General features: G+C 44.5%; 1 protein-coding gene across 1 annotated transcript in view; it reads right to left on the bottom strand.

Annotated features, from left to right (window-relative positions):
- SLC2A2 (solute carrier family 2 member 2) overlaps positions 1-16,505 on the bottom strand; it is a 127,930-nt gene that overhangs the window by 52,689 nt on the left and 58,736 nt on the right. Inside the window, exons 2-6 of the mRNA XM_075340627.1 lie at positions 11,332-11,427; positions 7,114-7,307; positions 3,480-3,604; positions 1,718-1,833; positions 352-514 (exon numbers count right to left, since the gene is read on the bottom strand). Coding sequence (XP_075196742.1) covers positions 352-514; positions 1,718-1,833; positions 3,480-3,604; positions 7,114-7,307; positions 11,332-11,427 — 694 coding nt within the window. The remainder of the gene's footprint in view (positions 1-351; positions 515-1,717; positions 1,834-3,479; positions 3,605-7,113; positions 7,308-11,331; positions 11,428-16,505) is intronic.

The raw sequence follows: 16,505 nt of genomic DNA, 5'->3' as shown, positions 1-16,505 counted from the left end.
AAGCTCGTTAAAGAGTTGATGTTGACTTTTAGGATTCCTCCTTCCAATATGTGGCACAAGAGTTCAAGCCATCTTCCTCTCTGAAGAGTCTTTTTGAAAAGTGCAATATTAATGGAATTTTTTGGGGTTTTGTTTTTGACAGCCTTCAGCTCGATCTCGAGCCATGGCAACTTGATAGATGGAACGCTTTGTAGGAAGATCGAGGTTGTGCAAGCCTAGATAGGTCCACCAGGGTCTTCTGCTCCATATCCTTGATAGTATATCATATACTTATTTGGATTGTCACTAGACAGTATTTACTTTTTTTATTTTGTAATAAAAAAAATTGTTTATAGGATGAACATCACTTACTTCTTTTGGCAACTTCTTCTCTTCCAAGTTTGATGTAGGCATATCTCGGGCTCTCTGGGCAAAAGAACAGACAAATTGTCTGGATCACAGCTGGAACACCAGAAAGACCTAGAAGGACAGGCCATAAATCCTTGCTGCCCAAGATAAAGTCTAAGCCAACAATCTAAAATGAAGCAACATTGAGTCTTTACTATCACAATGATTGTATATCGCATCAGTAGAATCATAGTTACAGGCATAGAAATATAAAAACTGTCCGTAATGTAAGACTATTTATTGTAATATTGAGGTGGCAAACAATGTAGCACTACAACACTACACATACCACAAATAGATGTACATATATTTTCATTATCATTTTACATAAACAATATAGTTTCTTTTTATTTGTACATTGTCATTAAGCTTTGAGATGCACACAATGATCTGATGTAGAACTCCAGAAAGTGGGTTATGGACTTTAAACTAAATCTTAAGGCCGCTTTACACGCTGCGATATCGCTCAAGCGATCTCGTTGGGGTCACGGAATTTGTGACGCACATTCGGTCGCTTTAGCGATGTCTTTGCGTGTGACACCTATGAGCGATTTTGAATCGTCACAAAAACAGTCAAAATCGCTCATCGGTGACATGCCCCCCTATTCTCGAATATCGCTGCTGCTTGGTGTACGAAGTAGTTCGTCGCTCCTGCGGCAGCACACATCGCTGTGTGTGACACCGCAGGAACGAGGAACCTCACCTTACCTGTGGCCGGCCGCAATGAGGAAGGAAGTAGTTGGGCGGGATGTTACGTCCCGCTCATCTCCGCCCCTCCGCTTCTATTGGGTGGCGGTTCGGTGACGCTGCTGTGACGCTGAACGAACCGCCCCCTTAGAAAGGAGGCGGTTCGCCGGTCACAGCGACATCGCAGAGTAGGTATGGGCGTGTGACACTGCCGTAGCGATAATGTTCGCTACGGCAGCGATCACACGATATCGCATGTACAATGGGGGCGGGTGCTTTCGCGCTCGACATCGCTAGCGATGCCGTAGCGTGTAAAGCGGCCTTTAGGCCAAGATCTTGGCTTGAGGCCTCTATCCACACATAGTGATGGTTGCAAAATTTTATAACATAAGGCTGTCTCATCACCGACAATCTACCGTAAATACCAGAGAAGTGGCAGCCAGTACAGCCAAAATGTAGTATTACTTGGTAGCTATTCAGATGAGTGGCTAGCCTTTAGGTGTGTAAATGGATAAATATCAATACATAATAGATGTTCAATTTTCTGAATAAATATTTAATTATATTTATTTATGCTGTGTATATTATTTTTATATTCTATTTACTTATGTAATTATAAAATATTTAGCTGTTTCTAATTTACCTGACTGATAAGAATCCCAGTCACAATCCCGAGCTGGTGCAATGTTCCAAGAGCTCCTCTTAAGGAAGTGGGAGAAATTTCACCTATATAGATGGGTACTAGTCCTGATGATAGCCCTAAATAAAAGGTATCATGATAAAAATCCAAAACAAATGTTTTCTTTACCATATTCTAATTTCACAATTTTTAATTATGCATTGTAAAAACATGCAAACACATAATTTTATGTCTTGGACTACCTAAACATTATATATCATCATAATCTCTTTTTACATATCTCAAATATATTCCACGGCACTTTAATGTATGGGGATTCCTGGAGCAGCTGTTTCCTGTGTGATTTCTCCAATTGTCTTGGGCAAAAGGAATGAGACAGGACGTAAATAAGAGCAGAGAGCAGCATTGAGCTTCCTTCCTCAATTGGGGCCTGGTATTTGCCTGACCTTGCTGGGTGCTGACATCGGCTTCTTAAAAGTACCAAACTGGAACCAATGTAAAAAAGCTTTGCATAATTGTTTAATTTTGTACTCAGCTCCTGAAGCCAGCCTAGAGATAAGAAGGTCTGGCTATTAGACTGTGGTTGAGTCCAACAGAGCAAAGAGAATTTTATTTAGGAGACTTTATCTTTGGCCAATAGATATCCTAAATGTCAATGTTCCTGATATGGCACATGGAAAGGGGATGTGTTATTGTGTCGACCCCTTAAAGGGAACCTGTCACCAGATTTGGCCCCTATAAACTGCGGCCACCACCAGTTAGCCCTTATATAGAGCATTCCAGAATACTGTATATAAGATCCCAGGTCACTCTGTGTAACGTAAAAAACACTTTTATAATACTCAACTAGAGGGGCGGTCTGGTGAGATGGGTGTCGCTGCTCTCCAGTCCGGCACATCCTTTCTGTGGCGAACGTCGTCCTCCTTCTACTCAGACCAGTGTGGATGACGCGTCCTACGTCATCCACTGAGGCCTCCATTACGGTTATGCGCAGACACATTTTGATCTTTAACCTTTCCTCATGCAGGGCAAATCAAAGGGCACCTGTGCAGAACCGCAATGCCGTCCTCTGTGGATGACATAGTATACGTCATCCACACCGGGCTGGGCAGAAAGAGGACGGCGATCGCCGTAGAGAGGAAATGTCTGACCGAGAGCAGCGATACCCATCGGACTGGACCGCTCTGCAGGTGAGTATTATAAAAGTGATTTTTATGTTATACAGCGTGGCCTGGGCTCTTATATACAGTATTCTACAATGCAGTACATAGGGGCTTACTAGTGGTGGCCATAGCTGATAGGGGCCAAATCTGGTGACAGGTTCCCTTTAATTTACCAATTCTCTTTTGTATAGTAATGCTAAAAACTCTTCTTTATCAAAGTTTTGCGTTAAAACTTCAAAAAAAATGTCTAGTTTTAAATAAGTATTATACATGATATAATCCAGGCTTTTTAGAGTGTTTTAATGTTGAAAAGCATATGACTATGTTTATCACTGTTATGAAAACCTATGCTCAAGGGACGGGCACGTTTCTCTCCTGTCTTAAAACTCACTCTAACATTACAAGTTAACCAGTGATACTTTAGGCATTAAGCTATTCTATAGGCGGCAGTGTGAATTGATTGCTCATTTTGTTATGGTAAAGGGAAGCTTTCTCAATTTTATGCATATACACTGAAAACACCTAATCACATGTGATTTGTATAAAAAAAACCCTGAACCTTCTTGTTCAAAATATGAGCAGTTTACAAATGATCCACTTACCACAATAAAGACCAGTTATAAGTCTACCCGCAATGACTAAGGCATGGGCTTGTCCCAAAGGAGCTAGTCCCATGAGAAGGGCACCAATGACGGCCAAGGTATTTACAATCTGCATGGCTTTAATCCTAAAAAACAAAAATCTGAAATTAAAGGGAGTCTGTCACCAGGTTTTTGCTATGCAATCCGAGAGCAGCATAATGTACAGTATAGACCAAACGTTTGGACACACCTTCTCATTCAAAGAGTTTTCTTTATTTTCATGACTCTGAAAATTGTAGATTCACATTGAAGGCATCAAAACTATGAATTAACACATGTGGAATGGAATACTTAACAAAAAAGTGTGAAACAACTGAAAATATGTCTTAAGCCTGCTTTACACGTTGCAGTTTCACTTACAATATCGTATGCGATTTGCAACGCCCCCATCGTATGTGCGGCACATTCAATTTGTTGAACGTGCCGCACAGACGATTCACCCCCGTCATACGAACTTACCCTTCCATACGACCTCGAAGTGGGCGGCAAAGTCCACTTCCTGGAGTGGGAGGGACGTTCGGCGTCACCTCGACGTCACACGGCAGGCGGCCAATAGAAGCGGAGGGGTGGAGATGAGCGGGACGTAAACATCCCGCCCACCTCCTTCCTTCCGCATTGCCGGCGGGAGCCGCGGATGGAGGTAAGCTGTCGTTCAGTGTTCCCGGGGTGTCACACACTGCGATGTGTGCTGCCTCGGGAACATTGCACAACCTCACGTTCATTTTTTGAGGAATGAACGACGTGCATGCGATGAACGGATTTTCGTTCAATCGCAATTGCACGGAGGTTTTACACGCTACAATCATACTTACGATGCCGGATGTGCATCACTTACGACGTGACCCCGCCGACACATCGTAAGATTTATTGTAGCATGTAAAGCGAGCTTTATATTCTAGGTTCTTCAAAGTAGCCACCTTTTGCTTTGATTACTGCTTTGCGCACTCTTGGCATTCTCTTGATGAGCTTCAAGAGGTAGCCACCGGAAATGGTTTTCACTTCCCAGGTGTGCCGTCAGGTTTAATAAGTGGGATTTCTTGCCTTATAAATGGGGTTGGGACCATCAGTTGTGTTGTGCAGACGTCTGGGGGATACACAGCTGATAGTCCTACTGAATAGACTGTTAGAATTTGTATTATGGCAAGAAAAAAGCAGTTGAGTAAAGAAAAACGAGTGACCATCATTACTTTAAGAAATGAAGGTCAGTCAGTCCGAAAAATTGGGAAAACTTTGAAAGTGTCCCCAAGTGCAGTGGAAAAAACCATCAAATGCTACAAAGAAACTGACTCACATGAGGACCGCCCCAGGAAAGGAAGACCAAGAGTCACCTCTGCTGTGGAGGATAAGTTTACCCAAGTCACCAACCTCAGAAATCGCAGGTTAACAGCAGCTCAGATTAGAGACCAGGTCAATGCCACACAGAGTTCTAGCAGCAGACACATCTCTAGAACAACTGTTAAGAGGAGACTTTGTGCAGCAGGCCTTCATGGTAAAATAGCTGCTAGGAAACCACTGCTAAGGACAGGCAACAAGCAGAAGAGACTCGTTTGAGCTAAAGAACACAAGGAATGGGCATTAGACTAGTGGAAATCTGTGCTTTGGTCTGATGAGTCCAAATTTGAGATTTTTGGATCCAACCACCGTGTCTTTGTGCGACGCAGAAAAGGTGAAAGGATGGACTCTACATGCCTGGTTCCCACCGTGAAGCATTGAGGAGGAGGTATGATGGTGTGGGGGTGCTTTGCTGGTGACACTGTTGGGGATTTATTCAAAACTGAAGGCATACAGAACCAGCATGGCTACCACAGCATCTTGCAGCGGTGTGGTATTCCATTTAGTTTGCGTTTAGTTGGACCATCATTTATTTTTCAACAGGACAATGACCCCAAACACACCTCCAGGCTGTGTAAGGGCTATTTGACTAAGAAGGAGAATGATGAGGTGCTACGCCAGATGACCTGGCCTCCACAGTCACCAGCTTTGAACCCAATCGAGATGGTTTGGGGTGAGCTGGACCGCAGAGTGAAGGCAAAAGGGCCAACAAGTGCTAAGCATCTCTGGGAACTCCTTCAAGACTGTTGAAAGACCATTTCCGGTGACTTCCTCTTGAAGCTCATCAAGAGCAACAGTGTGCAAAGCAGTAATCAAAGCAAAAGGTGACTACTTTGAAGAACCTAGCATATAAGACATATTTTCAGTTGTTTCACGCTTGTTTGTTAAGCATTTCATTCCACATGTGTTAATTCATAGTTTTGATGCCTTCAATGTGAATCTACAATTTGTCAGAATCATGAAAATAAAGAAAACTCTTTGAATGAGATGGTGTGTCCAAACATTTGGTCTGTACTGCATGTGCAAGTATCCTGCTTCCATCAATGTGCCACTTACTGGACTGCTTGCTGCTCCAGCTATACCACTTCTCTAAATGCTAAACTGTGTATAACCTCACCCACACCACTATCTATTACAATTATTTTCAATATTTATTTTAAAGCACCATTGATTCCATGGTGCTGTACTTCTTACAAGGGATTACATACAAACTACAAATATAAATTACAATGAGCAAAATAACTGACAGTCTGGAACAGAGGGTAAGATAATCCTGCCTTCGAAGGCTTACTGATTGGCAGCTTTCTGTGTACAGTGTGCATAGCCAGAAAGCTGGCAATCAGTGCTGGGGTTGGAGTTACACAGAGGAGGAGGACTACATACCACTAGACAACTAGTCCTATAATGGTAATCTCCTTTTCATAAAACACCGACTTACTGAAGGTGCAGAAAGGAGCCTAGTTAGTGACACATCACTGGAATCAAGCACGCAGCCCCTACATCATGCTGTTCTCAAACTACATAGCAAAAACCTGCTGACAGATTCCCTTGAAGTAGTATAAATGGGGATAGATGGCATAATCTACACAAGACCTTTAACATGGCAATAATATCTTTACACAGAAATCCTCTTTGTAGATAGCAACATACTTATACATGGTAGTAGCCAAATAGAAATTTGAATCTGCACAATGCTAGCTATTATTTTGTCACTTTGTCCTGTTCTCCATGAATGAGCTATAAAATCAAAGTATTTATTGTATTGACCATAGTTCATAGTGCAGAACAACAAGCTAGTTCTTACATAACTGGTTCTACAAAGCGTGTGTGACTTTTTACCAATATACACTGGAAATGCTGGTACAGAAATTCTCTCATCTCAAAGTTCTCGTTGGTTACACACCATGGAAGAAATCATTTTATTGTTGGAAGTAATATTCTTCATGATGAATGTTATTATCTGTGCTTTTCCCATAGGAGATGAAAACTAAACTCTCAAATGAATAAGCATGGGACACAAATAGTTCTATAGTTCATAGCTAACGTCTAGTACCCACATATTGGATGTATCAGGACTAGTCACTATAGACTTTTTGTTTAAAAATCATTTAGGCTGACATCAGACGTTAAAATGTGCACACAGCTTTTAAAAATGTAAAAACTACAGACTTCAACCCCCAAAAATGATCAAAGATGAAAACATTTATTCTGCTCTCTGCTCCAATGTTAGATCTAATCCTACCCAGGTTCGAAAGATACTTACCTTCCGAATTTGTCTGCAAACCATCCAACAAAAAAGGAAGACACCAATCCACCGAGAGAGAAAACTGACACTGAGAGCGACCAGTACATGGTAACGGATGGGTGGACCGCCGGTGCAGCTGTCTCATTTCCACTTCTCTCTGTGACTTCAACTATCGGAAGGTCGAGTACTCTTGCATAGTGTTCTTCAATTATCTAGGTGACAGAACAGTTTAAATATAAGTAATCCATGGCATTACACTAAACAGTCAAGGGTTTCTGTTAAATTGCTCATATACGTGAAGGGGCATGCACACTGCAAGATAATTGTGAGAAAGAGTTGTTACAAATGCTCATTTTCACGATTATCTTGCAGAGTAAACAGGCTGCCGATCACCCGGTCAGCGAGAAAAACACTCGTTCATCTGGTGACATGATCTTTTGTGCAGGATAAAACATCAGCGTTCCAGGCAGTGCATTGCCCTGTGTGAACAGGACTCACCCTTCCGAGATCTATGGCATCCTATTCTCATACTTTGGTCTTCCAGTGTACACAGGCATTTAAATAACAGCTAATCAGTAAAATATCACTGATCAACAGTAATATCATGCCGATGGTCTGTGTAAATGGGCTTTTAGGCTTCTTTCACAGTTCCATGCAAAATACAAGCATTTTGCACAGTCCGCTGTGTAGGTGTGTATTTGTGTGTCTTCAGAGTGTGCTGTCAGTGTGCTATATATGTGACATCCACATAGCACACTGACAGAATGAACTTCTATACTTACCTGTCCCCGACACTGCTGTCTCCAGCGCTGCTGCTGCTTCTGGGACCGGGATGCAGTGAATATGCATGAGCATAATGAGCGCGCCTAGAAGCAAGTGACAGCAGTGCCGAAGACAGCAGCGCTGGAGACAGGTGAGTATAGAAAAGCATTTTATGTCAAAGACACGTGTTTTCTCCAGTACATGTCACACGGATCACATTAGTGTGCGGTCCGTGTGACACCCATGCTTCCGGAGAAAACAGACATGTCCCTGAGAAAACGGGACGTGTGTGCAGACCCATTGATTGAAAATGGATGTCACACATACCAAAAACATGAACAATGAAGAGGGCCTTAGGCTGGGTTCACACTTATATTGTGCTGCACACTGGACACTTAAGGCCCCGTCACACACAGAGATAAATCTTTGGCAGATCTGTGGTTGCAGTGAAATCATGGACATATTGTTCCATTTGTACACAGCCACAAACCTGGCACTGATTGTCCACAATTTCACTGCAACCACAGATCTGCCGCAGATTTATCTCTGTGTGTGACAGGGCCTTAAGTTGGGGTTTCCGTCATAATCCCAGACATAGCCATTCATTTGAATACTACTGGAATGGAGGCAATTTTGTGTCCACATTGACTCCAGTAGCTCCAGTTGACTGACTGGCTCAGTTGAGTCTCTGTCGTGCTTCCGGTCAAAAAACATTTTGTTCAGGATTTCCAACGGAAACCCTGACTTAGTGCTCATTGTAGATCACTGTAAAAGTGGGAACCTTCCCTTAGAGGAAAGTCGAAAGAACCTGGTTCACATATATTAGGGTTTTTCAAATCCCCACCAACAGGAGATGGATTGAGCATCGTTAATATCAGCAGAAAAGTATCTGGCAACCGGTTATTCTCCTCTTATTATTGACAAAACATACATGTGTATGACGGAAGAAAACAATAGCTGCACTAAATAGTAAATGTGTCCTAACATTAGAATCATTGTATTAATTGCAGCAAATTTCTGATACAAATCATTTTACTCACAGTTTCCTCCAAAAAGAACAAATGTTGGCTCTTAAAATTGTAAGGAAGAGGCCTTCACTATCTGTTAGTAATATGCTGCAGGTTAATTACCAACATGCGGCAGGTTTTATGCACAGGATACCGGTCTAAGGTCAACCATGTGGGTAAAAGATGCAATCAAACAATGTGCCACTATGGGAGACATTGACAACGAGGGGCTCCTGTGCAACACTAGTGTCTAGGCCTCCCATCCATCATACACATACTAAGCATATACATATGCATAACATCAAATACCGTATGTACATTACACACGCATTTACACATTACACATACATCTACACATTACATGAATCTAAACATTGTGTACACATTTATAGAAAGCATAAATATATTTCCCTGTGTTTGTTTTCTATGAAAGAACACCAAAAAAAATCGAACATGCCTTAAAAACAGAAGGGTAACCCGTTGCTTCTACGTTTGTTACTAGAAGAATTTATAGCATTATAGCCGAAATTTTTTTCTTGTTTAGTAAACACTGTTAGACTTCTGTTGGTTCGCGTGATCCGACACAAGCTTCTAATCCCAGAGGCTGTGATTTTTTCTTCAGTCTGTTTAGAGCTGAGGAAAAACTCGCAGATCTGACCTGCAGCATTGACTATCATTGGGGTGAGTGCAATGTGAGATTTTTATTATAGGTTTAATGTTGAAAAAATTTTTTTTTTAAAAATCTAACCTAACAGAGCACCATTTCACACACTATTTGTCATTCATTGGCATCTGCCACACTCCAGTGATCTGTTTTGGGCAATCATTCATTCGGCCATCATCTATCTTTCCCGACTTCCTCACACCGAATAATGCTCGGCTGAGTTTTCATATGTTCTCTATGGGAAGAGTGGAGTAAGCTGCCGCCAGACTCCTTTGGCAGCAGCTTAATCTTTCTACAGAGCAAAAAGATCAAGTGAATAAATTGAAATCCCCCCTACACATTAGTAAGTCATCCTACACCACTGAAATTGGTGGGTTCAGACAACTTTTATCAATTATATACAGGGGCCTAAAAGTGCACTGGACAGCCTAGCAGCTTAAAGTAATCCTTACTCATGGAAAATATGCTCCATATTTTCCATTGTAGATTCTCTGAGCTCCACCTCTATTATCGGGCATAGTGCTCCTGATTCACTCTGCTTGGAAATAATCATCATGCAGCCTCCTGTTATAGCTAGCTCAATCCTGGGAACTGGAGGGAAAAGTAACCACTGGACCCCAGGTATGCAGAATTGACTCTTCCACTGCCCTATACCAAAGATCCAAAAATTAGCCATTTCGCTGCCACCAGGCATCCAAACATAAACCCATTACAGGCCATAGTCCACCAGGAATACTGGAATCAACTCCTTAATCGCCATAGACCTCCAAAAATAACAAAATCAACCTCTCCACTCCAATACACCACCATGAATAAGACAAAAATATCTTAAAATCTTCATTGCCTTCTACCTTGAATACAGACATTTGAGCTTTATTCTAGACTTCTGAAGGGGCTCATAATCATTCTTTGGCCTAGGCCAAAAGAAATTCAGACATTCAGAGTTCTCCAAAAATGTGATAAAATGGCCCCATAATGTAATTCAATCTGCAGTCCTAGCCACTTGTCAGAACAAATTGCAGTCTTAAGAAACCTAGCTACCATCTCAACTGACAAAGGAGCTGTATAGTAAGCACATCTCTGTGTGCACACCTCTGTATAGTAAGCACACCTACCTCTGTGAGCTGAGGAGAAGTGCCATGACATGAAAAAAAAATAATTTCCTTGGCTGATGGTGCTGGAGATAAATAAATAAATAAATCCTTTGTACTTAGTCAACTGAGGAGATTTATTTCTTCTCATGTCACAGCCCTTTACCAGCAGCTCACCACTAATTGTGCTTATGATATAGCTCCTCTGTCAGTTGAGACACAGGTCTTGGGAGCTCTGTTTTGTTCAGATTGCTGCAACCCATGCCGACGAATGACTAGGACGGCTGCCATTACAATTACATGACAGAGGCCACTTTAACATTTTCTTAGAGAACCTCTTCACTGGCCTGCCCCATCAGTAGTCTAACCCCAAATCTCTTCGGCACCTTCTCACCGTGGCGATTCAAGTCAATAATCTTCACTGTCCTAGACCTAGCTGCTGTGAAGGTAATTAGTATGCTGTATGTTAATATTAATTTGATGCTGTTCTGAATTGCATGGCTTCAACTGATCGCTACCGTAGGCCCTAAGTGCCCTGCTCATTAGCTACAAAGCAATAGAGGGTATATTGGTTGACATCATTGTTGCTATATAAAATGAAAGTATTCTAATTTTTTTTATCTAGGGTGTTTTATTTTGGCAAGCCATACAAAAATACTTCAGTGTTACAATATACAACAGTTTAGTATAAGAATAGACTTTTACGTTTTACCTTTTGTGGTGCATTAATAACTCCAATACCATATCCATATTGCAGAGATCCCAGCACAGATGTGAACACAGCGAAAATCAGGGCTTTCGTCAGGCTCTAAAGATTAAAACAAGACAGACTTAATTGCACTGGTTACTTATTATTCAATCAGTAGCTATCTTTTTGATCCCTGTATACATCTCTATTGTGTATTACTGTGCCTTAATGGTACTGGTGTCATTGGATCAGTGTAGAAAAACCGATACAACACCTACATGCAACACAGATGTGTGAATGAAGCCATAGGCTGCTTTCAAAATATTTTATGCTTTTTACCAACACTGAAAAGGTTAAAAAAAAGTTTATTCCTTAAAATATAAAAGAAAGGGAAAGTCTTCTGCAGATTTTGAGATATTTTATTTTGTTTAGACAATGCAGGAGTAGATCATACAGACATGGTAATATAAAGGAAAGAAAACCTTCATCAACACAAAGAAGAATAACAACCATAGATAAAACCAATATTATAAAAATAACATTTTTACGGAGTATCAAAAGGGATTTTTAGCTACTGTGTATAAATCAATGAAAGTCCTATTGGCAAACCTGAAAGTAGACCAGTACTGGACATATAAGTACATGAGATGAAATATCCCAGTTAATAGATATAGCTATTCTAATGATGGTGTCACATAAAGACAGATTAGGCTGTACATATAGTGATAGATATCCACTAGCATTACCAGTTCAGTAATAGAAGTTGAGTAAGTAATATAGCAGTAAAGCGGGCTTTACACGCAACGACATCGCTAACGAGATGTCGTTGGCGTAACGGAATTCGTGATGCACATCCGGCCTTGTTAACGACGTCGTTGCGTGTGAAACGCAGGAAGGATCTGTTAACGATCAAAATTACTTACCAAATCGTTGATCGTTGTCCACTCGTTCCTATCCCGATTATCGTTGCTTGTGCAGGACGCAGGTTATTCGTCGTTCCTGTGGCAGCACACATCACTACATGTGACACCGCAGGAATAAGGAACGACATCGTACCTGCGGCCGCCGCCGATAAGGAAGGAAGAAGGTGGGCGGGATGTTCGGCCCGCTCATCTCCGCCCCTCCACTTCTATTGGGCACTTAGTGACGTCGCTGTGACGCCGAACGAACCGCCCACTTAGAAAGGAGGCGGTTTGCCGGCCATAGTGACGTCGCTAGGCAGGTAAGTATGTGTGACTGTTCCTAGCGATGTTGTGCGACACGGGCAGCGATTTGCCCATGATGCACAATCGATGGTGGCGGGTGCTTTTGTGGTGCCCTGGACAAGCCAGGTCGTCACAGGTACTACACCAACACACCCCACACCCCGGCTATGCACACCGAAGTCAGACACAAAAATTCTTGTTGCCTTCCTCCAGGGGCTGATGTCCACAGCAGGGGGTGGGCCAGGCGGTTGGTCCCGCCCACCGAGGAGTTCACAGTCCTGGAGGCGGGAAAAGGAGTCAGTTTAGTTTTGGAGAGTGAGGAGGTAGTAGGAGAAAAGACTGACCGCGTCCGGGTGTGTGGCCCGGACGGTACAGCAAGGTTGGCAGACGGTGGTGACCGTCTGCAGGAGAGGCCGATTAGAGTGAGCCGTAAGGACCGTGGACAGGCGGTGGCCCGGCGGTACCGGACCGGTGAACAAAGAGAAGCCAGCACCATCCGGCAGGGCTTACGGACCCTGACAAGGCTAGGAGTCGCCGTTAAAATTGTCAAATCCGTTAGCGAAGGGAACCTTCGGGGTTTCCCAGCAGTCAAGACCCGATTGAAGGCAACAGCTCAAACTGTAAAGGGAAACACAGTCACCGCCAAGGCTACAGTTCCCAGGGCCAGAGCCTGCGGGCAAAAAGGGGCTCCTTCAGCACCCATCCAAGCTGGGGAGCGGGTTACCGGTGGGAACCCATTGGAACCGTACACACTACACAGGTGCAGGGAAAGGCAGTCACCATCAACCTGCCGGGAGGAGAAACACCGCAGCTGTCTGTGAGACCCGTCCATCCAGCCGTTTATTTTACCGGAGACTTTGCATTCATCATTGGCTCAGTGAGTACCACCGTGCTGTGCGGCACAGCGCTGCCCCCGCGACCCTGCACTTCACCAGGCCCCGTAACCCGCCTGCCCTGCATCCATACCCCTCACCGGGCCCCGGGACAACCAACCCCCCTACCCACGGAGGGAAGAACCAACATCCAAGCTGCTCCCTGTCACCGCTCCCGGGATCCCCGACCAGAGTAGCGGTGGTGTCACAACCTCACCACAACCGTGGGTGGCGTCACGGACAATATCCCTAAACCGAACTACCCCCTTTCACTCACGGGCGAGGAGCGCCGCTCGAGTCCCCGGGATCCGGCCCACCACTCGAGCCACCACTGAGCAGCAGCAGCAGCCGGACCCTAGCAGTGGGAGAGCGCAGCATCCCCTCCTCCGCCCGCGACACTTTCACATGCGTGTAAAGCCCGCTTAACTCTACAATGATATACAATACAAGGAGTATCACACTGCACAGTATAACAGTATAATACTGTATGCGACAAAATAGGAAAAAACAATAGCATTGAAATGTAGCTAAATTAGTCACATTCAATGCTCCATACAGTGTCAAAGTTAGCAATAATAAAGATACATCCAGTCACCTTGTAAGAAGGTTAGAAATGGCATTCAGCCTCTTAAAAAAGGACTGACCCCATTAAGTTACCAGGTTTTTAGTTGTAACCCTTCACATTTATAGTGTTAAATCACTTTTATTATTTCAGGTCACCATTTGTTGGGTCGTTAAAGGGAATCCATCATCAGGTTTTTGCTACCTCATCTGAGAGCAACATAATGTAGGAAAGAGACCCTGAATCCAATGATGTATCACTCAGTTTACTTGGTGCACCAAATATGACACAATCAGTTTTTAGATTTAGCAATGCAGCACAGCTGAGAAAGCTGTCCCCACCCACACCAGACTCTCTATATACAATGTCTATAGATAGTGAGCTGCTTATCAAAAGAGGAGGCATGTCAGACTACCAGGCACAAGGCAATGTAGTCTGAGCAATGATAAGGTCTTGGTGCTAAAACAATTCTGAATAGTTGAATTCTGTATTTTAACTCCTACAGCATGCTGTCTTCAGATTACAAAGCAAAAACCTGCTGACAGATTCAATTTAACACATTTATATGCTTCATGCAACATATTCTCATTGAATTTGCTCATATCTGCTGTGTTTGAGGGAACATGGAACATGCAGGTGTGAATGTGAGGCTGATGAACATGGTCAGGGGTACTTTGCCCTCACTGTCCTAGAAATATAGGCAGTGGAGTAACTACCGCGGTTGCAGTGGTCACCATTGCGACCGGGCCTGGGAGGTTAGGGGCCTACGGCCATCCGGCAGATCAGCAGCCAGCTCCTTTCTGTGAGAAAGGTGCTGCGCTGTTATGCAACAGACGACAAGGCCGCTTTATGACCCGGTCGCCGCCGCTGACACCGGGCCCCCCTGCCTGGTCTCAGCGGTGGCGGCACTGGGCCCCCGTCATCGCACACTGCTATGATATTGCATAGAGCAGCTGGCGCCGCTCTATGCATCATCATTCTTCCCCCTTTGCCTGCACGGTGAGGTCACTCCTGTGCGACTTCAGTGTGTGGTGAGAGCACAGAGCACAGGACAGGAGGATGCCGACTGGAGCAGTGGGGGAATGAGGACAGAGATGAGGCGAGCAGGAGTGAAACAAGTAGAGGTGAGGACAGAACAACAGTGAAAGGAGAAGAGAGATGAGTACTTGTTTGTTTTTTTTTTATAAATCAGTGAGTACACAGGGAGGCTAGCTAGCAGGGCACATGGAGGCCTTGGGGGGGCCTGGCTGCATGACACATAGAGGCTTTGAGGGGGCCTGGCTGCATGACACATGGAGGCCATGGGGGGGGGCTAGCTGCAGGACAAATGGAGGCCTTGATGGGGGGGGCTGGCTGCATGACTCATGGAGGCTTTGGGGGGGCTGGCTGTATGACACATTGAGGCCCTGGGTGGACTGGCTGCATGACACATAGAGGTCCATAAGGGGGGCTAGCTGCATGACACATGGAAACCCTGGGGGGGGGCTGGCTGCATGACACATGGAGGCCCTGGGGGGGGCTGGCTGCATGATACATGGAGGCTCTGGGTGGCGTGCTGCATGATACATGGAGGCCTGGGGGTGCTGGCTGCATGATACATGGAGGTCTATGGGCTGCATGATACATGGAGGTCTATGGGGCTGCATTATACATGGAGGTCTAAGGGGCTGCATAATAAACATGAAGGACACCTTATATATGGACTGTAGGGTGCATTATACATGGAGGAGTATGAGGCTGCATAATACAATATGAAGATTTATGGGGCTGAATTATAATACATATAGGTCTTTGGGGGCTACATTATAATATTTGGAGGACTATGGAGGCTACCTTATACATGGACAATGAGGCTGCATTATAAAACATGGAGGACTATGTGGTGCAGTATAATAAATGAAGAACTATGGGGTGAATTATAATACATGGAGAACTATTGTGACGCCCTGGGCAAGCCAGGGGTCACAGGTCATAACACCACACACACCCCACATTCCCTGCATGAATACCAAGGTCAGACCAGAAACCCTTGTTGCCTTCCTCCAGGGGCTGATGTCCACACCAGGGGGTGGGCCAGGCGGTTGGCTCCGCCCACCGAGGAGTTCACAGCCCTGGAGTCGGGAAAACCGGGCAGATTAGCTTGAGAGTTGAAAGTGTGAGGAGTAAACTGTGGAGTTGTAGTGAGAGAAGTCAGAAGTGGCAAGAGAAAAGTGACAGCAAGAAGCCTGAAGTTGGTCCGGGTGTGTGCCCCGGACTGAGACAGCAAGGTTGACAGACGGCGGTGACCGTCTGCAGGAGAGACTGCTCGGAGGTTGCCGAAAGGACCGTGGACGGGTGGTGGCCCGGCGGTACCGGAGCGGTATACAAAGAACAGTCAGCACCAGTGGCAGGGGCCTTTCGGATCCCGGCAAGGCTAGGAGTCGCCATAATTTGCCAAATCCGTCAGTGAAGGGGACCTTCGGGTCTCCCAGCAACAAAGTCCCGATTGAAGGCAACAGTCCGACCGTAAAGGGGAGACACCGCCACCGCCAAGGCACCAGTTTCCCAGGGCCAGCGCCT

The sequence above is a fragment of the Anomaloglossus baeobatrachus genome, chromosome 3 (genome assembly GCF_048569485.1).
Source record: "Anomaloglossus baeobatrachus isolate aAnoBae1 chromosome 3, aAnoBae1.hap1, whole genome shotgun sequence".
Taxonomy (NCBI): Eukaryota; Metazoa; Chordata; class Amphibia; order Anura; family Aromobatidae; genus Anomaloglossus; species Anomaloglossus baeobatrachus.
Note: the sequence above shows the minus strand (reverse complement) of the source record. Positions and strands in the feature narration are given on the sequence as shown.